This window comes from Eulemur rufifrons, chromosome 28 (genome assembly GCF_041146395.1).
Source record: "Eulemur rufifrons isolate Redbay chromosome 28, OSU_ERuf_1, whole genome shotgun sequence".
Classification (NCBI taxonomy): Eukaryota; Metazoa; Chordata; class Mammalia; order Primates; family Lemuridae; genus Eulemur; species Eulemur rufifrons.
Genome location: NC_091010.1, coordinates 71,320,468 through 71,343,047, shown reverse-complemented (window position 1 = coordinate 71,343,047; position 22,580 = coordinate 71,320,468). Strand labels below are relative to the sequence as shown.

The 22,580-nt window shown below is 58.0% G+C and overlaps 2 protein-coding genes across 6 annotated transcripts; one reads left to right on the top strand and one right to left on the bottom strand.

Moving 5' to 3' along the window:
* Positions 1-1,310: 1,310 nt before the first annotated feature.
* PAOX (polyamine oxidase) lies at positions 1,311-15,470 on the bottom strand. 5 transcript variants are annotated; one of them, XM_069459930.1, is made up of 8 exons: positions 15,249-15,470; positions 13,116-13,223; positions 8,674-9,160; positions 7,782-7,981; positions 5,807-6,059; positions 3,740-3,852; positions 2,810-2,967; positions 1,681-1,898 (listed from the first exon to the last, which is right to left on the bottom strand). In XM_069459930.1, the coding sequence occupies exons 2-8, from the start codon at positions 13,201-13,203 to the stop codon at positions 1,755-1,757; spliced, it is 1,443 nt and encodes a 480-aa protein (XP_069316031.1). In that variant the 5' UTR covers positions 13,204-13,223; positions 15,249-15,470; the 3' UTR covers positions 1,681-1,754. The 5 variants fall into 5 exon arrangements, with proteins under 5 accessions (XP_069316029.1, XP_069316031.1, XP_069316033.1 ...); XM_069459932.1 differs by lacking the exons at positions 13,116-13,223; positions 15,249-15,470 and adding an exon at positions 12,856-12,909; XM_069459927.1 differs by lacking the exons at positions 13,116-13,223; positions 15,249-15,470 and adding an exon at positions 9,629-9,923.
* Positions 15,471-15,649: 179 nt separating this feature from the next.
* ECHS1 (enoyl-CoA hydratase, short chain 1) lies at positions 15,650-22,427 on the top strand. Its single transcript, XM_069460072.1, has 8 exons — positions 15,650-15,749; positions 16,966-17,163; positions 17,548-17,675; positions 18,355-18,454; positions 19,193-19,297; positions 19,803-19,922; positions 20,952-21,019; positions 21,998-22,427. Exons 1-8 carry the CDS (start codon positions 15,671-15,673, stop codon positions 22,061-22,063), a joined length of 864 nt encoding a protein of 287 aa, XP_069316173.1. The 5' UTR covers positions 15,650-15,670; the 3' UTR covers positions 22,064-22,427.
* The last annotated feature ends 153 nt before the right edge of the window (positions 22,428-22,580 follow it).

The window sequence follows — 22,580 nt, the reverse complement described above, 5'->3', positions numbered from 1 at the left end:
GAGGCCAGCGGCTCCTGTACAAGCCCTCGAGCAGCCCCACACCTGGGCGGGGGGCGGGGGGTGGCCTCTGCGGGGATCCCTTGCCTTCCTGGGAGAGCCACTCTCCAGATGCCCTGGCCTCCCCTCCAGGCCTCAGTGCCCGGAGAGCCGCCCAAGCTCTCCATTCCCCAGGCGGCTGTGAGGGTGCAGTGAGAAGAGATGGGAGGGCAGCTGAGGTGAACTAAAATAAAACTTTAGACTCACCCTCCACCCCCGCCGGCTGACTGAATGGACCCCCTCGTGGCCAAAGGAATATCCTAAAACCAAACTGCCTACCAGGAGGAGGGAGGTCAGACAGGCCTCATCATGCCCCTCTCTCTTCTTGGGGACATGCTTTGTAACCCACTAACAGGCCTGAGGATATGCAAGACAAACCTGCAGGTCCTCAATTTACCCAACAAATCTATGTCCGGTGGCTCATTTCTGATAAACAGCAACTATGTTATAACATTCCAAGCCTTTAGACAAAGCTTCATGTCTTTAACCAATTACAGGCCAAAGAATCTTTAAACCCACCTATAACCTGTAAGCCCCCCCTTCGAGATGGCCCACCTTTTCGGGCCAAATCAATGTATGATTCCCACGTATTGATTTATGATTTTACCTGTAACCCCTGTCTCCCTGAAATATATAAAACCAAACTGGAACCCAGCCACTGGGAGTCCACTTGCTCAAGACCTCTTGGGCTTGGCTCCAGGTCATGATCCTCAAGTTTGGCTCAGAATAAATCTCTTTAAAATTATTTTACAGGCCGGCGCAGTGGCTCACGCCTATAATCCTAGCACTCTGGGAGGCCAAGGCAGGCGGATTGTTTGAGGTCAGGAGTTCGAGACCAGCCTGAGCAAGAGCAAGACCTCGGCTCTACTAAAAATAGAAAGAAATTATGTGGACAGTTAAAAATATATAGAAAAATTAGCTGGGCATGGTTGCTCATGCCTGTAGTCCCAGCCACTCGGGAGGCTGAGGCAGGAGGATCACTTGAGCCCAGGAGTTTGAGGTTGCTGTGAGCTAGGCTGATGCCATGGCACTCTAGCCTGGGTGACAGAGACTCTGTCTCAAAAAAAAAAAAAATTATTTTACAGAGTTTGGTTTCCTTTCTGTTGACACTGAGCATGACACTGGTGCACCCCAACACTGCCTGACACCCCAGCACTGCCCAGCACCCACAGGCTCCCATGCCGCCATACTCTTCAGGCCTCACTGTCTACTCTCTAGAAAGCCTCTGGCCCAGGTGGGGGCAGGGTGCCCCCTCTGCACGCCGTCTCCCCGGTGTACCGTGCGGTGGGTGCAGTGTCTGTCTATGAGCAGGGAGGTTTGTGGCCACGCTGGGCAGCTGCGATGACCACTCGGGGGCACCCTAAGGTGTCAGGGATGGGGGCATCCACAGGACCCAGAGCCTGGCGGACGCAGGGGGCCCGTGGGAGGGTCAGAGACACAAGGCCCGGTGCTGACCTGGGCCTGGGGCAGGATGAGGACAACAGCTGCAGATGCCGCAGCCAGAGGCAGGAAGGACGACTCCAGACACGGTGACTCCTGAGTGTTTTATGTGCGAGGCGGCGCCCTCAGTGCAGTGCCCTGCGTCTGCTTCAGGAAGACCTCATGGTCAGCTCCAGGACTGTCATTAACAACCCCGCTCCGAGCCAGACTGCAAATCCTCTGTCGGAGGAAAGGAGGGCCCCAGGCTCCCCGGCACAGGGGCAGAGCAGCAGGGCCAGCTACAGCCGGGGCCTGCGCTGCCGCACCTGCGGGCCCCACAGACCCAGCAGGCGGTCGGCCTCCCTCCAGCCGGACAGCAGAGCCCCGTGCGTCGTGGAGTAAAACGTCCGGTGTGTGGCTTCCCCCGCGAACAGAATCTGCAGCTGGGAACAAGAGCCGCAGTGAGGATGGGGATTGGATCGCAGAGTCTGGGCAGAGAAACACGACACACGCACACACTGACTCGCACGGGCACGAAAAGAAGCCACTGCACCCTGAGTGCTCAGGCGTGGAGAAAACAAGACCACGTAAACACTGAGAGTGATCCCGCCAAAATCACCAAATCCCGTGGCGGGAGGCTGGGAGAGAGCTCCGAGGCCAGGGCGGGCAGAGCGGGAGGCAGCGAAACCGCCGGCTGCGGCCAATCAGCAAAGCCTAACCCGGAAGTTTGAGGAGGAACATCTCCAAACAGGCCAACTAAAGGCACCGCTGGGCACTGAGTACCGGGTAATGCCGGGGAATTATTGCCAACTTTTCAGTGGGAAAATAGCATTATAGTTACGTCATTTTTAAAAGAGTGTCCTTATCTTTTAGAGATACACACCAAAATATCTGCGGTGAAATGACACTGGGGGTGAGACGTGCTTGGTGACGACGGGGCAGGGGAGGAGCCTGGCTGGGACCCAGCGGTGTCTGGGTGCTGCTCAAGGCTCTGCCTACTTCTGTGGACATCTGACATTTTCCACAATGTTTCTAAAAAGTGGACATTTAAACATGTTTTTAGACACACGGTAAACTCTGAGACCAGAATCAGCTGGAAGCAGAGTCTGGGAAGGGGAGAAGAAGCTACTTGTTTTATTTTATCGTGTTAGCCAGCACTGTGGAACTCTCTGACTCCCTAAGCTATGTGTGTGTACAATTCGGACAAAAATGATACGTTTAAAAATTCTTAGTTTCAAAGAGAAATGGCTTCTGAGTCTCGGGGTCCGGGCCCACGGGTCACTCGCTCAGGGTCCTGCAGCGCTGAGCCTCGGGGGCCCCTGCAGGCCCCGCGGGGCACGGGACGATGACATACCTGGGCGTGGGCGTCGTCCCCAGGCAGGGGCTGAGCCAGCAGGTCCAGGTCGTCCCCTGTGCTGCCCACGGCCACGTAGCTGTAGGAGCCCCTGGTGTACGGGGCACTGTGCCAGCAGGACCTCAGCATGCTCCTGGGCGCCGGGAGCCGTGGGTTTCCTGAGCCGCAGAGACGCAGCACGTTAGCCCGGAACTCTCACCTGCGTGTCCGCAGTTGGCTTTTCATTTTAAAGACTGAGCAGTTTAAAATGAAAGACACCACCTGGGAAGAAAACTCTGAGCCCATTAAGAGGCACCGGCACCCAGGACGGCACCAGCACTTTCTCTGAGCCTCAGCTTCTTCCTCTGTAAAAATCTGATTAAGGGCCGGGCGCGGTGGCTCATGCCTGTAATCCTAGCACTCTGGGAGGCCGAGGCGGGAGGATCGCTCGAGGTCAGGAGTTAGAGACCAGCCTGAGCAAGAGCAAGACCCCATCTCTGCTAAAAATAGAAAGAAATGATCTGGACAGCTAAAAATATATAGAAAAAATTAGCCGGGCATGGTGGCGCATGCCTGTAGTCCCAGCTACTCGGGAGGCTGAGGCAGGAGGATCGCTTGAGCCCAGGAGTCTGAGGTTGCTGTGAGCTAGGCTGACGCCACAGCACTCTAGCCCGGGCAACAGAGCGAGACTCTGTCTCAAAAAAAAAAAAAAAATCTGATTAAGGACAACTGCACTTGTGTTGGTGGCATATTTTAGAAAAAAGAAATAGAAAGTGTTTGCAAAGCCATTTTAGTTCCTCAGAGAACTGTTACTGACTCCAGAAGGAAGAGGAAGGACCGTCCCTGGAGACATACAGTGCCCAGCGCAGCTCCTCTCTGCTCTGCGAAGTTTAGTTCCCGTTCAGGGATCGGCTGATGCTGGGAGAGCAGCAACTCCCCGGTGCTGAGTACCTGTCACTCTGCGGAGCACTTGGGTCAGACACAGAAGCACTTCTTCATCCGACAGCGTCTCCATAAACTCCGACTCGAGCCCAGCAATGAACCCGCAAAGAACGTGGGCAGACCTGGTGGAGAGACACCAGAGACAAGCTCCAGCCAGCCCAGCTCTCCGCCATCTCTTGGCGAGAAGCCACCGACTATGCCACCCGAGGGGCAGTCACCAGGCAGCGGTTCTCAAAGTGGGGGTCCCCAGACCTGTCAGGGACCCTCGAGGTCAGAACCATCTTTGTTACACTGAGACGGCATTTGCTTTTCCACTGCGTCGTTTTCACCCGTGAAAGAGCAAAGGTGGGGAAACCGCCCCTCAGCAGGGAGGCAGCGACGCAAGCCACGCCAGCACGCCTGCTTCGCCACACGCAGATGCCGACTTCGCTCGAGAGCATCCACAATGAAACAGTAAAAGCTGTTAATTTTATTACATGTTTACCATTGAGTGCGTGTATTGTTAATAATCTGTATGAAGAAATGGGAACTAGGAGCCAGGCGTGGTGGCTCGCACCTGTCATCCCAGCACTCTGGGAGGCTGAGGTGGGAGGATGGCTTGAGCTCTGGAGTTCAACACCAGCCTGAGCAAGAGCAAGACCCTGTCTCTACTAAAAATAGGAAAAATTAGCCAGGCATGGTGGCGCATGTGGTCCCAGCTACTCGAGAGGCTGAGGCAGGAGGCTTGCCTGAGCCCAGGATTTTGAGGTTGCTGTGAGCTAGGCCGGGCTCCAGCCCAGGCAACAGAGTGAGACTCTGTCTCAAAAAGAAAAAAAAAAAAAAAAATTAGATTAAAAAAATCCACCTGTCTGGCCTCAGATTCCACATTCAGCCGGTCTTTGAGAGAATGCAATACCACTTCCTGAGTCTTAGTGCAGTACCCACAATACCCATCATCATCTGAAAAACTAAACATGACTCCCTTCTTCCAACTGCCTATCTGTGCAGGCCCAGACTGGCTTCATACCCGTCAACCAAAATAAAACGTCACAGCGGGACGCACGCAGGGGCAGCCGTGAGAACCCAACGTCGTCCATTAAGCCTGACAGTAGCGAGATCTGTAGCAAGGACAAAACTCTGCCACCCCCTCCTTAAATTTTGTTTGAGAAAATATAATTTCATTTTTAAAAGGTTATTTGTGCTACCACGGAGTGGGTTCATTATTATCTCAAACAATAAATAATTTCCCAGTTTTAATTTCTCACGTGGTAAATGGACATAACCCGCATAAGCAAAGGCTCTTCCAGACTCTCGGTCACCTTTAGCACATGAAAGGGACATGAGACCACACAGTCGAGAGCCACCGCCCCGAGCCACAGACAGCACCCACTGAGACACTGCTGTCCCCCGCATCCTAGCAACAGAGCATGGGCTGTGCCCCAGTCACCCGCCCCACCTGTGACCCCGGCTCCAAGCCCTGGGGCGTCAGTTCTCTCTTCAGTGCAGAGATTGGCGGCTGCTCCGAGGCCCTCCCGCTCCCGATCAGCAGGCCGCTCCACCATCCTGAGCCTTTCAGGCTAAGAGCTTGGTCCCCTCTCCCACCTCAGCTCCAAGGGGAAATGCAGAATTATATCTGCCATCTGACACAGTATGCTAACTTTGTGTTTTAATTTTGCTGGAAAAATCAGTTCCTCCACCCGCTATTACCCCGGTGTCCTTTGTGCTTTACAGGAGGGTGGGGCGACTAAGTCAGCCCGTAATCTCTGGGTCTACAATTCCATGACTCGTAGGAGGGTTTTGTTCTATGATTTCCTCCTGTTTAAGAATTGTTTTTCCCCATATTTCAACTTTTTTCGGGATCTACAAGCCCTGGCTTCCTACAGAATCCCAGGAAATACCTTCTCACAGGCTGCAGACTGAGAGAGCCTACCAGTGCAGGGACACACCTGAGCCCCAGGTGCACGTAGCCAGCGCCTTGGGGGCTGGTGGGACCCCCACCCGTTAACCCTCCAGATTCCCCAGGCAGTGCACCAGCGCGCTGCTGGGTCCTCACCCAGACTGGGCCCTGAGGAACAGGCCACAGGGGAGCCTACGTACTCAAAGGCCGGCAGGACGAAAAAGCCGATGAGCTTCTTGAACCAGGCGTCCCGCAGCGAGGGGGCGGCGTCCTCCAGCGGCGACGAGTCCTCCCACACCACCTGGATGATCTGGCAGTCTGGCTCCCAGAAGGGCTCCTGGAACTCCAGGAAGATTTTATTGTTGGTCCCAAAGCCTATTTTCTGGATTGCTTCTGCCTTCTCGGTGGGCAGTGGCGGGTCAAAGAAGGTGTCCAGATGTTCCTTAAGGAAACCTGAAATTCATAATCGGATTCGGCTTATACCACATAAAGGTCTTGAACAGGAACCGGCAGCTAACAGGAGCCCACCCTGATTCCACCTTGAGGAGGCAGAGAGGCTCCCAAACATGCCGCCCCCTCCCCCAGGGCCCCTGTTTGTTCAGGACCAGGGCGCCCGGAGACAAGGCTGGCAAGGCCGTGCAGGCTCGCAGTCTGGGGAAACCAAAACTGAACTGGAGGGACACAAAAGGCCCAGTGTCCCCACTGGTCACCACCCCCACAGACTGCTCTGCAGGGACAGCTCGTTCCTGAGCCTCTGCAAGCCACACTGCTCGCGAATTCATTCAGAGGAGCAGTTAAAGACACAGGCTTTATCCAGAAGCTACATAAAAAAATGAGTATACGTTGTAAAAAGAACAGATGTAGCCCAAAGGCAGACGGCGGCAGGCTGAACAACAAAGCACCGTGGCATGACGGACTTGCAGCCCTGCGGTGACACACCGGTCTCCTTGAGACACGTGCGAGTCAGTGAGAGAGAGGGGGACCGCCCGCAGCACGCCAGGCAAAGGTCATCAACAGGCAGTGAGGCCAGGGACACGGGCGTCCCAGCACGTGGGCTGCGCAGGGGGCCACACGGCCTTCCACGGCAGTCACCGTCCAGACTCCGACCCAGCAGGTCCCACTGCCACACTCACACAGGCGCTTCTACATGCACGCGTAAAACAGTGTGTGAAACAGAAAGAGTGAACACCCGCCTAAATTTCCATCAGTATGTGTTACATAACGGCATGCGCACAGAAGAAAACACTGCCTGAGTGTGAGGTTCAAATGCGAGGAAAGCTGGCTCCTCATCAAACAGGCCATGACCGTAACAATGTAGCTGCTGGCCCGTCCCCAGGGAGCACTTAGCGGGCTCCATAAGTACCTCCCACAACCCCGAATGAACAAGGCCACGGGTGGTAAAAAAATAAAAATAAAAAAGACCGCTATAGATCCATACGTGCTGGTTTGGAAACACTGACAAAAAGTTTTGCTAAGAAAAAAAGGCAAACTGCACGCTGTTAGCAGGGCCAGTGTGGCCCGTCTGTGGGAAACAGCAGGGGTGCGGAACGGCCTGGCACAGCCTCCCAGCCGCCCCAGGTGGGGGTGGGAGACACACCCCAGGTAAGCCTGGCACTTGCTGGCTTTGTCAACTCAGGCAACTAAGTGACTTCCTCCGTCTGCCTCTCTCTGTTCAAACCTGTCAGACTGGGGACGGTGCCGGCACCTCCTGCGGCTGCCCGAGGAGTCCGAGGAGTCCAGGAGTCTGGAGATAACTGGGCAGAGGCAGTGGTGGCCGCCCTGTGACACCCACCTCCGGTCAGCAGCAGTCATCCTGGCAACTTTGTTTTCACCCGTCTCCACCTTTTATAAAATTGTCGTACAACTTCTACTCAAAGACTTACGTCTAAAGCACCAGATCTAGAATTCAAGATTAACAGCTCTGTCCGCAGATCACCGCCCAGCCTAACCCGAGACCAGGTTCTTCTCGCCCTTTCCGTCTCCAAGAAAGTGCAGCTTCGCTAACCTCTAAGGCCATCCCAGCCTTTCCAGTCACCTCTGAGGAGCAGGACACCCCTTACCTCCCTGGGACGCCCCACAGCCCACGGAGGCAGGGGGAGCGGGGTCAGGTCAGAGGCCAGGGGCACCTGGGAGGGGGACTGGGACTGAAAATCCCACCAGAAAAGCTGGCCCTACCTAAGGGCACGGTGACAATGACGTGGTGCGCTGCGAAATGGCTTCCATCCTCACATTCCACCAACACCGGGAAGGTCTCCCCGGGCAACGCCGCCTCCTGGAAGGACCCCTCCCAGTGAATGGTCTTGACCGGCTTGTTGAACACCATCACATCCTCCGGCAAGGAGGCCACCATGCGGTCTGTGAGTCCCTGGTAGCCCCTAGGAGACACAGAGGTTGCTTGCAGGACCGGTCCCTGCAAGGGTAAGCACGGCAGAAATGAGCCCTCCTAGCTCCCACCGTATCACAGCCGCCATATCACAGCCGCCTTATCACAGTGACAGGCACTGCAGGGAGCTCGAGCTCAGGGCAGGGGCCAAGCACTCGCTGCTCCGCCCTTGCGGCCTTCCTTCACCCCAGGAATGTGAACACCTGCCTTACAGGCTAATGGGAGGATTAAGTGAGCTAATGAACAGCAAAGCCCAGGTAATCACCGGAAAGGGGCTCCCTCCTTCCCCGCCCCTTCCCCACCCCTGCCCTGGTGCCCTGCACTTCCTGAGCCACAAATGCCCGGCCCCTGAGCAGGAGCCTGGGAGCTGAGGACACGTGGGTGGGGCGGGGATCCTGCCTGGGCCTGCTCTGGGCAGCCACCTTGCCACAGGGAAGGGCCCCTCTGGCCCCTCTGCAGTGGAAGCCCCACATCACGCTGGCACGCGGAGGCCTCAGGAAATAGAGGAAGTTAGCATCACAAGACATCTTTCTTGCTTTCAATCGCTCTTTTGAAAATCACCTTTTTTTGTTCTTAAATGAACAAAACCAATTTTCCCGAAATGGGGAGGATAGATGGCCTGTCCCACTCATACCTCCTCTGCCTCCCAGAGCCCCTGGCTGGGCAGGCCGGACGGAACCCTACCCGGGAAAGGTGCAGTCCAGCCCGGGCAGCACACTGTACTCCCCAAAGGGCGCGAGGGCCACCAGGTCCATGCTGTGTGTGCCGCTAACGCAGCACTCCACGTTGAAGAAGGTGTTCAGCACGGCCAGCTTGAGCTTCTTGGCGTCCTCACCCCCTGCCCAGCCGGCCACGTGCTGGCGGATCTCCCTCTTGAGGTACTCCCCCACGCTGGGCACCGGGGTCTCCATGCAGTGCAGGAACTCGCGCGTCCGGTCGATCAGTCTGTAGAACAGACTGGCCATCTCTGCCACCAGCTGGAGGCTCACGCTCGCGCCCGAGCTGGCGTAGCACGCAGAGGGCAGGCCCGGGTGACCCCCAGTCTCTACCTGCTGGTTCTCCTCCGACAACTCCTTCTCCCCCAGCAGCCCGTACTCGGCGGCCAGCTGGAACACCGGGTTGCCCTGGGAGGGCCCATGGATCCAGTGTGCGCCCACCTCCACCACGCCACCTGGGAGGGGACAGAGATGCCACCTGGAGGTCCGCTCCCCGGGAAGGTCAGCCTGGGCCCTTCTCCTGGACCACACCTGGCCTCCCTCCCAAGTGTGCCGCGAAGAACAGCTCGAGGGCTTCGCGGTCCCCCAGGGCGGGGCCCCGTCGGACCAGGTTTGAGGACGACACCTGGAAAGCGGAGTGCTGGCCCGCACCTGCCCTGGGAGGGCGCTGGTGGGGGACGAGGGTGCCCAGGAAGGGCCCGGGGCTGACGGGGGACGGGGGCGGAGCGGGGCAACGGCCGCGGGGTACCTTCCCGGGCAGGCCCTTCTAAGTCCGGGCAGCTGAGTTTCGGGGAGGTGAGCCGTGGCTGAGGAATTCGCTCGGGGAGCCAGGCAAGGCGTCGGGGCCGGCCAGCCCCGTGCAGGGCAGGCCGAGCGCGGGCAGAGCCGGTTGGGTTCCGGCAGGGGTCGGGAGGGGCGGTTACCGAAGCTGCGCTCCGAGCGGATGCGGCCCCCGGCGCGGGCCGTGGCCTCCAGGACCCGCAGGTGCGGGCAGGCCGGGTGGCCGCAGAGCCTCTGCGCCGCCGCCAGCCCCGCGATGCCGCCGCCCACCACCAGCACCCGCCGGCCGCCCGCGGCCTCCGCGTCGCCGCCCCTCGACTCCATCGCGCCGCCGGGACAGTCCCCGCGCGTCCCCGTCGCGTCCCCGCCGCTCGGAGATCTGGCGCTCCGGGAGGAGGCCGGAGGTGGAGCGGGAGGCGGAGCAAGGGACGCGGACGGCGCGCGGCTGGCGGGGGCCGGGCAGGAGGCGCGGGGGGCGCGGCGGGCGGGGCCGAGGTGGGCGCGGATGCTGGTGGGGGGACAGGGCCCTGGCGCGGTCCCTTCCGGCCTGCGCGCGCCCTCGGGGCCCAGCTTACCGCCCGGCCCGTGCGGGGCGCGCGTGGGCAGCGCGGTGTCCCCCGCTGTCTGCGCGCAGGACGCCGGCGGTGCAGGCCCCACCCCTGCCGGGCGGCGTGGACCAGGGTCCCGCGGAGGGGGTCGGGCCGGCCGGCCGAGCGGCGTCTCTATTAAAGGACACGCGGGAGTGGCAACGGGAAGGCGCCTGGCCCCGGCCTCAACTTCCTGGCTCAGACGAGCCGGCGAGCGCTCCGCCCGGGGACCCTCCGCCGCCCAGGCTCGCGGTGCGGCGGGTCCGGGGGAGGCGCGGTGTTGGGTCGCGGTGCGGTGGGTCCGGGGGAGGCGCGGTGTCGGGTCGCCGTGCGGTGGGTCTGACATCCCAGACTGCCGAGGAAGGGGCCAGCCCCATGGAGTCACAGACAAGTGACAGGACGTGTGGGGTGTGTGGGGTGCAGCCGCCTGGCTCTTGTCACCTGTTTTGCATGAGTGGGCCACTCTCCCTTAGGGGAAACATTACCCCCTCCGCCAGCATCTGCTGCCTGAAGCAAAGCCACCGGCTGGGGGAGCTCTCCCTTCAGAGGTCCCCTGCAAGGCAGGCTGGGTTCCCCAAGATCCAGCTAAGCTGGTGCCCATCAGTGTCACCTGCTGATGCAACCCTAGCATGGCCACGGATGTCCACGGATGGCAGATTAAACACTCCACAACTGTGGCTGCCGGCCTCTGGATCTCTGGTGGGTGTGCCCAAGGGTGGGGCCCACTGCCTAAGGACGGTCTGAAGTCCAGCCGCTGGTCCGGCCCACTGCCCAAGACACAGCAGCACATGGCCCTGTGCACGGACACCATGGGTCTGGTTGTGAGGGACCCCAAGGTGACACCCTGACCTCTAAAGCAGAAAGCACAGGGGGCTGCAGCCAGTCCTGAACTATCCCGTGCCTGAGGCCACCAGCTGGAACACAGGGAGGCAACATTGTTTCCCTCTGACTGAAACAAAGTCAGGTGTTCCTTCCGACCCCTGGGGGCCACCCATGGTGATCACAGCTGCCTGTGACCTGTGACCTGGTGACGCTGCCCATGTGGCTTACCCAAATCAGGTTTGTTCATTTTTTAAAAATAGCTTTATTGACATAGAATTCACACACCATACACTTCACCCATTTAAAGTGTACAATTCAGTGGTTTCCAGCGTTGTTACGAGTTTGTGCAATCAAGTTTTGAACGTTTCTGGCCGGGCGCGGTGGCTCACGCCTGTAATCCTAGCACTCTGGGAGGCCGAGGCGGGTGGATTGCTCAAGGTCAGGAGTTCGAGACCAGCCTGAGCGAGACCCCGTCTCTACTAAAAATAGAAAGACATTATATGGACACCTAAAAATCTATACAGAAAAAATTAGCCGGGCATAGTGGCGCATGCCTGTAGTCCCAGCTACTCGGGAGGCTGAGGCAGTAGGATCGCTTAAGCCGAGGAGTCTGAGGTTGCTGTGAGCTAAGCTGACGCTACGGCACTCACTCTAGCCTGGGCAACAAAGTGAGACTCTGTCTCAACAAAAAAAAAAAAAAAAAAAAAAAGTTTTGAACGTTTCTATCATCCCAAAAAGCAACCCTGTGAACTAAAATAAAATCTTAAGGACCGCCCCGCCCCCCACCAGTTGACTGAATGGACCCTTCTTGGCCGAGGGGATACCCTAAAACCGAGTTACCACGAGAAGGGAGGTCAGACAGCCTCACTGTGCCCCCTCCCTTCTTGGAGACATCCTTTGCAACTCACTGGCAGGCCTCAGGCCACGTGGGCCAAACCTGCAGGTCCTCAATTTTACACACAAATGTATGGCAGGTATCTCCTCCCTGAGGAACAGACCTTATCTTAAGACATTCCAGGCCTTTAGACAAAGCTTCGTTTCTTTAACCAATTACAAGTCAAGGAGTGTAAGCCCCACTCTGAGATGTGCCGCCTTTTTGGGCCAAACCAGTGTACACCTTCCCTGTACTGATTTATGACTTTACGTGTAATTCCTGCCCCCCTGAAATCTATAAAACCACACTATAACCCTACTGACACCACTTGCTCAAGGCTTCTTGGGTGTGGCCACTGTAAGGCTGGTGGCGGGCACCCCTCCCCTCCCTAATGGAAAAAGAAGCCCACCAGACCTGCCGAGAACAATGCCTGCAGGGCCCAGCTAAATTAAAGGATGACCACACCTGGATGGTTACCCTGATAAGAGTCTCGGTTCCTGGAGTCCACACATACCACCAGCGCCTCCTATTTCTCAATACCCGCCCTAAAACTGCAACAGAAAATTCCTTGCTCTCCCCACCATAAATCTTCCTGCCAAAGAAACCCCTACCCCCGGCCCTAAAAACATATATAAGCCCACTCAGACTTCTCGGGTCTCTCTCTCTCTCTCTCTCTCTCTCTCTCTGGACCCGAGAATCTCTCCGGGGAGCACCCCAATAAAGCCTCTTATCCCTTTCAACTCTGCTCGTCTTTCTTTCTCTGGCGCTGGCCAATCCAAAAAACCTTACATTTGGTGCCGAGACCCAGGAGGGTGCTTTGACTTTCGGCTGTGCTACCCCTCCCGCGGACTCCGATCTTAAACCTTACGGCCACAGTCCTCAAATTTGGCTCAGAATAAACATCTTTAAATTATTATACAGAGTTTGGCTTCTTTTCTGTTGACAGCCCAACTCTTTAGCAGTCACCCTCATCGCCCCTGCCCCTGGCAACCACTCGTCGACTTTCTATCTCCATGGAGTTGCCTGTCCTGGACATTTCGTATAAACGGAGCCACAGAGCGTGTGGCCTCTGTCTGGCTTGTCTCACCGTGTGCAGTGTGTGTCGGTGCTTCGCTGCTTTTCAGGCCTGAATCCTGCTCCGCTTCATGCTGCGGTGCATCCTACTGTGTCTGCTGAACGGACGGACATTTTCCTCATCCATTCACGGGTTGATACACCTGGAGGTTTTTTCCAGTTTGGGGCTGTTATGAACAGTGCTGCCATGAACATTCACGTACAAGTTTTTGCGAGGACATCCCATTTTCATTTCTCTTGGGTATACACCTAGGAGTAGAGTCGCTGTCTAACCTTTGGAGGAACTGCCAGGCTGGTTTCCAAAGCAGCTGCACTGTCTCCCGTTCCTGCCAGCAGCGTGCAAGGGTTCCAAGTTCACCATGTTGTAACAGAGGGAATGGCCTGGAAAAAAAAAAACCAGCAAAAATATTTTCTGTCTCTTTAAAACATCCTCCCCTCCTTTTGGAGACCTAAAACCTGTACCCCTGCCTCAGGCCACTGGCTGGGAGGGGCCCGGGAATGTCCTTTGTTCTTTGTGCCACAGGAGGTGGGACAGATCAGAACCTTCAAAGGTAGTTGAACAGCAGTTGCCAGAAGCTGAATGGCCTCCCTCTAAAACTCTATTTCTGCTTATGGATAGGAACTTTGGATTCTGACACAGGACGCCTCCTGTCTCAACTATGGAGCTTGGTGTAACAACATCCTCCCAACTCTGATCACTGTCTTTGTATTATAGCCATCCCAAAGGTACGAACCAGTACCTCACTGCGGTTTTGATTTGAATTTCCCCAATGACTAAAGATGTTAGGCACCTTTTCACATGCTTATCAGACATCCGTGTGCCTGTGCTGGAGAACTGTCTGTTCAATGCTTTGCCCATTTTTAATTGGGTTGCCTTTTATTACTGAGTTGTAAGAGTTCTGCAAACAAGACCTTTATCAGCTATGTGACCTGCAAAGCCATTCTCTAGTTCTGTGGGTGTCTTTTCACTATCTCGATAGTACTCTTTGAAACATGAAAGTTTTTAATTTTGGTGAAATCCAATTTACATATATATTTTTTTGCAGCTTGTGCTTTTGTCCCTAAATTTCTTTACTGAGGACAGCAGTTGACGGACCGCAACACCAGCCCTGAGTTGTTAAAACACTTGTGTTTGAGCCATTTCATTTGAGGCCTATTTATTCCTGTGGTCCAACCCTGTGGTCCCCAACCTTTCTGGCACCAGGGACCCCTTTCATGAAGGACATTTTTTTGTGGGGGGGAGATGGAGCTCAGGCGGTGATGCAAGCAATGGGGAGCGGCTGTAAATACAGACCAAGCTTCGCTGCTGCCCACTGCTGTGTGTCCCCCCCATAAGTTTCATGAAAGATAATTTTTCCACCATGGTGGAGGGAGAAGGGAGTGGGGGGAGAGGCCAGCGGAGCTCTGAAGCCTGGTCCCTAACAGGCCGCACCCCAGAGTTGGGGACCGCAGGTTTAACCTACACTAATACATAGGTGCTTTTAGTAAAGTTTTGCTGGTGACCTGTGTTAATCAGGAAAAAAAAAAAAAGCCAAACTCTGTAAAATAATTTTACAGAGATTTACTCTGAGCCAAATTTGAGGACCATGACCCAGAGCCACACCCAAGAAGCCTTGAGCAAGTGCACTCGGTGTGGGTAGGTTATAGTTTGGTTTTATACATTTCAGGGAGACAGGGGCTACACATAAAGTCATAAATCAATACATGGTAGGCATACATTGGTTTGGCCTGAAAAGGTGGGCCATCTCGAAGGGGGAGAGAGGGGAGGGGAGGGGCTTACAGGTTATAGGAGAGTTTAAAAATTCTTTGACCTGTAATTGGTTAAAGACATGAAGCTTTGTCTAAAGGCTTGGAATGTTTTTAAGATAAGAAGCTCTCAAAGGATGAGCCACTGGACAGATTTGTTGGGTAAATTGAGGAGCTGCAGGTTTGTCTTGCCTGCCCTCAGGCCTGTTAGTGGGTTACAAAGCATGTCCCCAAGAAGGGAGGGGGGCATGATGAGGCCTGTCTGACCTCCCTCCTCCTGGCAGGCAGTTTAGTTTTAGGATATTCCTTTGGCCATGAGGGGGTCCATTCAGTCCGCCGGTGGGCGGTAAAAATTTTATTTTAGTTCACACCAGTTTGTAACTACATGAAAATGTCTTTACCCGTAGTCTAGAAAAAAGTTTTGGTAGTGTTTCATTCTGGTTTGCATTGAATTATTTTCTTGGAAATAATCAGTTTTGTTTTTTCATTTCATCTCCACCCTGGCGTTTGCAGCATCTGGGCAAGATTCAAATGGAGGCCTCATAGTATGTGTCTAAATACTTAAAAATTATAAACGAAAATAACAAATGAATCAAAATTTTATTAATTTTTAACGTTTAAGTCGTAAAATATTTCTATGAAAATGAAACGGTCGCTCACCTGTCGCTCAGTAGCTGCGCAGGTGCCGCACGGGGCCATCCGTGCGTGTCTGCCCGGCCAAGCTCGGGGTGGCGGGACGGCGACCTCGTGGGACCGCGGCCCCCCTGAGACGTGGCCCACCCAGCGCGCCGGGGGGCAGCCCCGCAGGCGGCCTCTCCTCGCGCACGCGCATGTCCGCCCCTCCCCGCCCCCACCCGGGGAAGCGCACCGGCGAACGCGGGGCCCCCCCCTTCCGGAGACTGGGCGGTGGGCGGGGCCAAGTCGGGAGCGCCCCTCCCTCGGCCCCGCCCCTCCCGCCTCCGCGCTGGTCTCGCGAGGTCCTCCTGCTCTCGCGATACCGGCCTGGGGGCGGGTCGCGCCCTGAGTGGCGCGGACGGGGGCGGCTCCGCGGGGCGGAGCGGAGCGAGTCGTCCGAGTGCGTCATGGCCGCGCTGCGCGCACTGCTGTCCCGCGTCCCCCTGCGGCCCCCGGCCCACTCGGTGCTGCGGCGCTTCGCCTCGGGTGAGTGCGGGGCCCGACACCCTCGGTCCCCGGCACCCCGGCCCCGACACCCCGGCCCCGGCACCCGGATCCTGCTCCTGCTCCTGCGGGCGTCCCGTCCCTGGGAGGACCCCGCCGGCTCGCGGGGCTTCTCGGCGCGGGACGCAGACCCCGCGCGGCTCTCCGGCCTGCTGGCGGCTGCGCGCCGGGCCTGAAGTCCCCGTGTCCACCCCTCGGCCCCCGCGCTGTGCCACCAGCTGTAAGGGGCAGCGCCATTCCCATCGCGCAGGACGGGGCTGGGAGCGCAGGCCCGTTTCTTCCCGAGGCGCCTCCTGTCCGGGCCCAGCGAGGCCGGTGCCCGTCCCCGACCCCCGGGCTGTCCTGGGGGAACCGGGCTCCCGCCCATTCCCCCCCAGGCCGGCCGAGTGGGCGCTGCCCTCCGGCTCACTGGGTCGGGGCCACCTGCAGCCTTCACCCGCTCCAGTGTCTGGGGGAGTGTTTGGCCCTGGGGCTTCCATCCTCTTCCGCCTTCACCCCATGCGTCCAGTGGACTGCCCAGTCATGCTGGTCTCGCCCCCACGTTCCCCTCGGCAGTCATTCTGCACCCTGGTCTGCAGTCGGTCGTTCCTGGGTCTGCCACGCGGCGGGCCGCTGCTCAGCACTTCGTGCAAAACGCGGCAGGGCCGTGATCCCTGTAAAGAAACTACCCCCAGCACGCAGGCGTTCTCTGTTGTCCCTTCGGTTGAACTTTCTTCCTCTCTGCGTCCACTGGCTGCCCCCACCCCCAGGCTGAGCTGGCCTCCCCTGCAGGTCGTGGCAGTCACCCAAGAACATAGCTGTCCTTGGCCTCTGTCGGCCTCCCTCCCTGCTGTCCACCCCGCAAGGCTGGACCTCCATCCTGGCAGCAGCCTGGTTCCCTGCACCTGGTCTGCGTTCGTTGAAAGAGGACATTTTCCTGTCCCTTGCTTCAGTAGAGTCCTGGGTGTCTTTAGTGCTTTGTCCTGGGAGGAGCTGACCGCAGCCCGTTAGGACGAGGGAGCAGAGCAGCAGCAGGCTGTGTTCTGTGCTGGAGGTTAGTCTTTCACTTCAGGGAAGACGCAGACAGGTGTGAAAGCAGAGAATGGTGCCCAGGCCACCAAGGGCCGTCACTCTGCGTCCACTGACTGGGCACGTCCCTTCCCCACCTCCCAGGTGGATACCTTGGTGAGTGGATACCCTTTTTACCTTCTCACCCTAGGGGCTAACTTTGAGTACATCATCGCAGAGAAAAGGGGGAAGAATAACACCGTGGGCTTGATCCAGCTCAACCGCCCAAAAGCCCTCAACTCGCTCTGCAATGGCCTGATTGAAGAGCTCAAGCGGGCGCTGGCGGCCTTCGAGGAGGACCCGGCCGTGGGAGCCATTGTCCTCACCGGCGGAGATAAGGCGTTTGCAGGTGTGGTGGGCGGCAGCCGCGGCCCCCTCGTTTGGGCGGATGTGGGGGGGCAGACGACTGGGATTTACCTAAATGGAAAGCGGGGTGCACGTGGGGACCGCTCAGGCGTGCAGCTCTGTGCCCTTAAACATGCGTGTGGGCCCTGCCAGCCCAAGAGCCTTGTTCAAAGGGACCCAGGTCCTTGACAATCCAGCTCTGTGTGTGTTGAGGGTGTGATGGACAAGTCCAGCATCTCTGGGCCCACCTCGCACCTGTCACCTGTCCTGTGGCACCTTGTTGGGACACACATCCCCGGTGCCTGCCCGTGGAGCACTCAGTGGCACCCGCGGGATCGGGGATACGGGACAGTGCTCTCTGCTGACGGGACCCCATTTCTGCTCCTAGCTGGAGCCGACATCAAGGAAATGCTGAACCACACGTTCCAGGACTGCCACTCTGGCAAGTTTCTGAGCAGCTTGGACGCGCTCACCCGGGTCAAGAAGCCCGTCATCGCCGCTGTCAACGGCTACGCGGTGAGTGTCGATGCTGAGGGTGTCCTCTCCGTGCCTGAGGGAGCTGTGCTGGTGCATGTGACGAGTGACGGAGGTTTTCACGACGACAGAAGACGGTGCAGCGTCTGGTTTTTGTGGGTGTTCGGCTGCTGGCTTCACCCGGCACACGGGTGTCGGCTTTGGCTGCTGCGTGTCGTTTGAGCGCTGTTCTGACCTGGGCTACGTCCACAACCAGCTGCCTTTTCTGCCGTTAAGAGCTGGTCACCTGGGCTGCTTGGACGTGCCGGGGCCCGTAGGGAGGCAGTGTGCTCCTGTCCCATCGTGGTTTGCAGTGACGCTCCCTCCCGTGTAAGCCGGGGGGTCGCCCAGGAAAGCTTTATTGGCACAGCCAGTCCTGCCTGGACGTGTTCTCTGTGGCCCCGTGAGCGATGGCCACGGAGTTGAGCAGCCACAGCAGACTGTGGGACCCTCAAGGCCGAACACACTCACCCGCTGGCCCTTTGCGGAGTCGGTCTGCCCAGCCCTGGTGAGCAGCGTCACCCCTCGCAGACACGTCATCATGACAGTTAACTGACTTTGAGCCGCTGTAGTAATATTTGCCGTATCCTGTGCTCTGTCATTTTAATGGAAAATTTAAACAGTGATTTTCTGACTGGGTTCCCTGGTAGGACCACTCTCCTGACCCTGCTGTGTTCTGCAGCTTGGCGGGGGCTGTGAGCTTGCCATGATGTGTGACATCGTCTATGCTGGTGAGAAAGCCCAGTTTGGACAGCCGGAAATCCTGATAGGGACCATCCCAGGTACGGAGTGACGCTGTCTCTGGCGTAGACACTTGAGGTAGTTCCTCAGAATCTGCTCCTGTCTGGTCACCGCTCTCTCCACACGAGGCCGTACGTGCCTGAGCTCAGAGAGCGGCCCTGGGCGCCCCGGGCCACGTCCTGCTCCTGCAGTCAGTGTCGGGTCCCACGTCTGAGGGTGTCGGGAGAGGCTGCTCACGTGGCTTCTAACCACGTGGCTCCTGCTCCTTCCTGATGCTTGTCCCTGGCGGATCCTCAGGTCAGGAGCTTGGAAAAGAGCAAGGTGACCCTGGGCCGGCACTAAGAGCACTGCCTGGGGTGCCTGACGCTCCGCCCGCGCCCGTCTCGCTGGCCACGGAGGTCCCGTGGCCTCACCCGGCCCAGCGGAGCAGGGAGCCAGACCTCCGCCACCCCAGGGTCCACCTGGCAGACCCGGGGGGAGGGCTGGGTGTCGCAGGGCGCTCAGGGCAGCACAGGCCTGAGGGAGCACGGAGCGCTGGGCTCAGGGAGACCGGGAAGCTGCTGGAAGGTTTACAAGGAGTCTGGGGAGGGGCCCACAGGGCCGCACACCTCGGTCCTGAGGTCGGGGTAGGGGAGGCACCAGGTGTGGGACCTGAGCTTGCAAAGTGGTGGCCCTGAGGCTTCTGGGCCCCGGGCCTGCCAGCCCCTCCGAGCTCGCCCCGGCCATCTGTGGTGTCTTCTTGACTCACCACAGTGCCCGCCGTGACCTCTGCCCTGCAGGCGCGGGCGGCACCCAGAGACTCACTCGAGCTGTCGGAAAGTCGCTGGCGATGGAGATGGTCCTCACTGGTGACCGGATCTCAGCCCAGGATGCCAAGCAAGCAGGTACAGGCGGGGCTGCCGCAGGAGCAGGTGGGGCCCCAGGCTGTGTCCAGGTGTCCCCGTGGGTGATCACACGAGGTTTGGAGTCCAGAGAACCGAGCGGCTCGGCGTGGCTGCGTTTGTTTCTGTTTTGAACTATCGTATGTGCAAGAGAGTAACCCACGCACAGGTAACAGAATGACAACGTTTCCCTAAGCCCCGCGTAAGTGAGGGGCATCTCCATGCCCCTTGCAAGCTGGGCCTCCCCTGCCCTGTCGGTGACTGTGGTCCCATGTCTGGCCACCTCTGCCATCCGGTGCTGCGGACAGCGTGGCCCACGCGTCTGAGCACAGTGACCACACTTCTGAGGCCACCCAGCCCCCTCGGGCAGTGTGGACATCGTCCCTTGGCGTGTGCTCTGAGAGACCTGGCATCCCGGGGCGTGGTGCTCCCAGATGGTCACCAGGACCCAAAAAGAAACAACTGGTGCTGTTTCTGCATGTCATTCACCACCTTGTTTGTGATTTAGGTCTCGTGAGCAAGGTTTTTCCTGTTGAGACGCTGGTTGAAGAAGCCATCCAGTGTGCAGAAAAAATTGCCAGCAACTCTAAAATTATAACAGCGATAGCCAAAGAGTCCGTGAATGCAGGTAGGGGCTTCTGCAGGGACGAAGAAGAGGAGGAGTCTCCAGGGCTGCAGAGAGAGAGCCCCCCGGGCAGGCTGGGTGGCTGCACCCTGAGCCTGCCTGGGCAGAGCTGGCAGGATCCTCAGTGCTTCCATTTTAGCCATTTGTAGAGTTCCGGTTTCTGGTCACTGACTCGTATGTCCTACTGAGGTGTCCTGAGCTCCCCTTTGTACCAGGGCCGAGAACTGGGCCAGGCCTGGGAGGTGACAGGCACAGTGCGAGGCAGGGGCATGGCCGAGGGGGAGCCGCGGGCCGTGAGGCGGAACCGTGGTCTTGCTCACGGGACATCGGGTTGCTCCGGCCTGGGGCTGCAGGTGCAGCCTGCCCTCAGCCTGCACGAGCACCAGAGCCCTGGTGCGGGGCAGACGCCACGCTGTGTGTACCCAGTCTGGGTTCTTCCAGTTCTGTCTCTGCCGGGGAAGAGGCTGTGACCGTCCCCCTCCTCGGAGCTGCCCGAGTGTCAGCGCTGCAGTTCCTCTCGGCGTTTGCATGAGATTGTCCGTGCTCAGTGCTGCCTGTTGAGGGGACAGCCCAGCACAGGCGTGCGTGACCTCAGGCAGGTGACTCGGCCTCTCCGAGCCGTTTGTCTCAAGAGCGTGGCTGTCCCCCAGAGCCACACTGTTGGCGTCACTCCGAGGCGCCCATAACACAGTCGTGGCTGAAAGCGCCACCTGCCCCGCCCTGCTGCAGAGCTGGCCGGGAGTGAGCCCAGCGCCTGCGTTCCTCGGCCGGGCTGCCGTGTTCTCCCTAGTTCCTTTCCTGCACTCATCGCTGGGCAGAGTTTGCTGTTTCCCTTCCGTCCGCTTCCTCGTGCCCGTGGGCCACGGGCGTGATGCTCGGAGCCCCTGAGAAGGGCGGTGCCAGGCGGGTGCCCGGGGCCGGGCTGCCCGGCCAGGCTGGAGCAGGGCGCGGCCGCGTGTGTGCCCCGTGGGGAGGAGTCCTGCACTCCCACTCCTGGCGTCTGGTCCCTGACTCCGGGCCTTGCTCTTTCAGCCTTTGAAATGACGTTGGCGGAAGGGAACAAGCTGGAGAAGAAGCTCTTCTACTCGACCTTCGCCACGGTGAGTGAACGGCGCCCGCGGGAGAGCCAGGCGTGCTCTGGCCACACAAGCTGCGGGCATTTTTCTGTTGGATCGTGTCATTCAACAGCATTTCCCTGCGGTCAGAGTGCTGGCTTCCCTCTAGCTGGCTCAGGTGTGTCAGCCACTGGGTCTTGAGTTACAAAACAGTACGGTGTGTGGAAGCGGAAAGCGAGGAAGACTTTGCAGGGTGATTTCCTTCTGCAAAACATCTGCGAGTTGCACCTTCAGCAGCTCCTTTGTTTAAAATGCAGTTCAGGCTGCGTGCAGTGGCGCACACCTGTAATCTCAGCTACTGGGGAAACTGAGGCAGGAGGATCGCTGGAGCCCAGGAATTGGAGTCCAGCCCGGGTAACATAGTGAGGACCCCGTCTCTTAAAAAAAAAAAAAAAAAAAATTACTTTTAAGCGTAATTCGTTTTACATATAATTTTTCTAAATCATTCCAATTATTTGGAATATGGTTCAAATGTCTTGTAATACTACAATCTGAAGCTTTAGAGCAATATTTTCTAAGATTTCTGCCAGTAACTTATAAGAAATAATTCTCCTAATTGCCATCATAGTTCATCTTTTTTGTCGCAGAGTCATATCTAGTGTTTTATAAAAGAAAGATTAACAGTGGGGTGGCTCTCACGGGAGTGCGGAGGCCTGTGCGTGCGCAGCACGGGGTGCGGGCATAGCTGAGTTCTGATGCCCCGTGACCCTGAGCGTGGTGCCCGATGCAGGTCACGGCTCGGTGCGTGGCCCGGGGCCTGCATCTGAGGTTCTTTAGACGTGTTCATTGGACACACGGTGGTTCCTGAGTGAACCGGTGCCCGGGGCAGTGATAGGAAAGTCCCGTTCTCGGGCCCTGCCCGGGTGAGTCGGGAGCCTCCTCCCCTGCGGCCCCCCACGAGCCTGGGGGAGGCCGGGCAGGTGTCGGAGCCTGAGCGTCCACCTTGGCCTCTCCCTTCCCCAGGATGACCGCAAGGAGGGGATGACTGCGTTTGTGGAGAAGAGAAAGGCCAACTTCAGAGACCAGTGAGGCCCGCTGCTACGGCCGGGCACCTCCGTGTGGAGGGGAGCAGCTGTCAGTGTGGGAAGGAAGTTAATTGTCTTCTCAGGGCAGCGTCCGTTGTCACTTCTCTGCAGCTGCGTGGAGCACGGCCGGCCGGCCCCACCCGGCCACTGCGAGGGCCGAGTCTGGGGGGTGTCAGCCTCCGACCAGAGCCTGTTCTTCTCGATGAAAGCCTTGCTGGGGAGCCTTGGGCGCCAGCGTGAGCACGCCGTGCTCAGGTGGGAGACGGGGCCCGGCCTGTGCGCGGTGGCCGCCGTGGCTGTCAGAGGGACACACGCTGTCGGCTGGCTCTGCACGTGTCTCCCGCTGATGATTAAAGTGACCACGCAGATCACACGGTGCCTTCAGTCACCTCGAGAGGCTGAATATTCTGTCACCTTAGTTGTTTCTTAAACTTTGTTTCTTCAATGTAAATGAAAACATTCGAACTAAACAGAAGTTTGTACCATAAGCTGCCCACGCCGCACTCAGGGAGCCCCTGCCA

Bases quoted from the DNA above. Each gene is read 5' to 3' on its own strand.
- ECHS1 (XM_069460072.1), top strand. From the start codon at position 15,671: ATGGCCGCGCTGCGCGCACTGCTGTCCCGCGTCCCCCTGCGGCCCCCG. The intron at 17,676-18,354 runs GTGAGTGTCGAT...TGTGTTCTGCAG, and splicing joins CCGCTGTCAACGGCTACGCG to CTTGGCGGGGGCTGTGAGCT. The intron at 19,923-20,951 runs GTAGGGGCTTCT...TTGCTCTTTCAG, and splicing joins CAAAGAGTCCGTGAATGCAG to CCTTTGAAATGACGTTGGCG.
- PAOX (XM_069459928.1), bottom strand. From the start codon at position 9,809: ATGGAGTCGAGGGGCGGCGACGCGGAGGCCGCGGGCGGCCGGCGGGTG. The intron at 9,161-9,628 runs GTAACCGCCCCT...GTCCCCTCCCAG, and splicing joins CCGCTCGGAGCGCAGCTTCG to GTGGCGTGGTGGAGGTGGGC. The intron at 3,853-5,806 runs GTACGTAGGCTC...TCTCTCCACCAG, and splicing joins TTCGTCCTGCCGGCCTTTGA to GTCTGCCCACGTTCTTTGCG.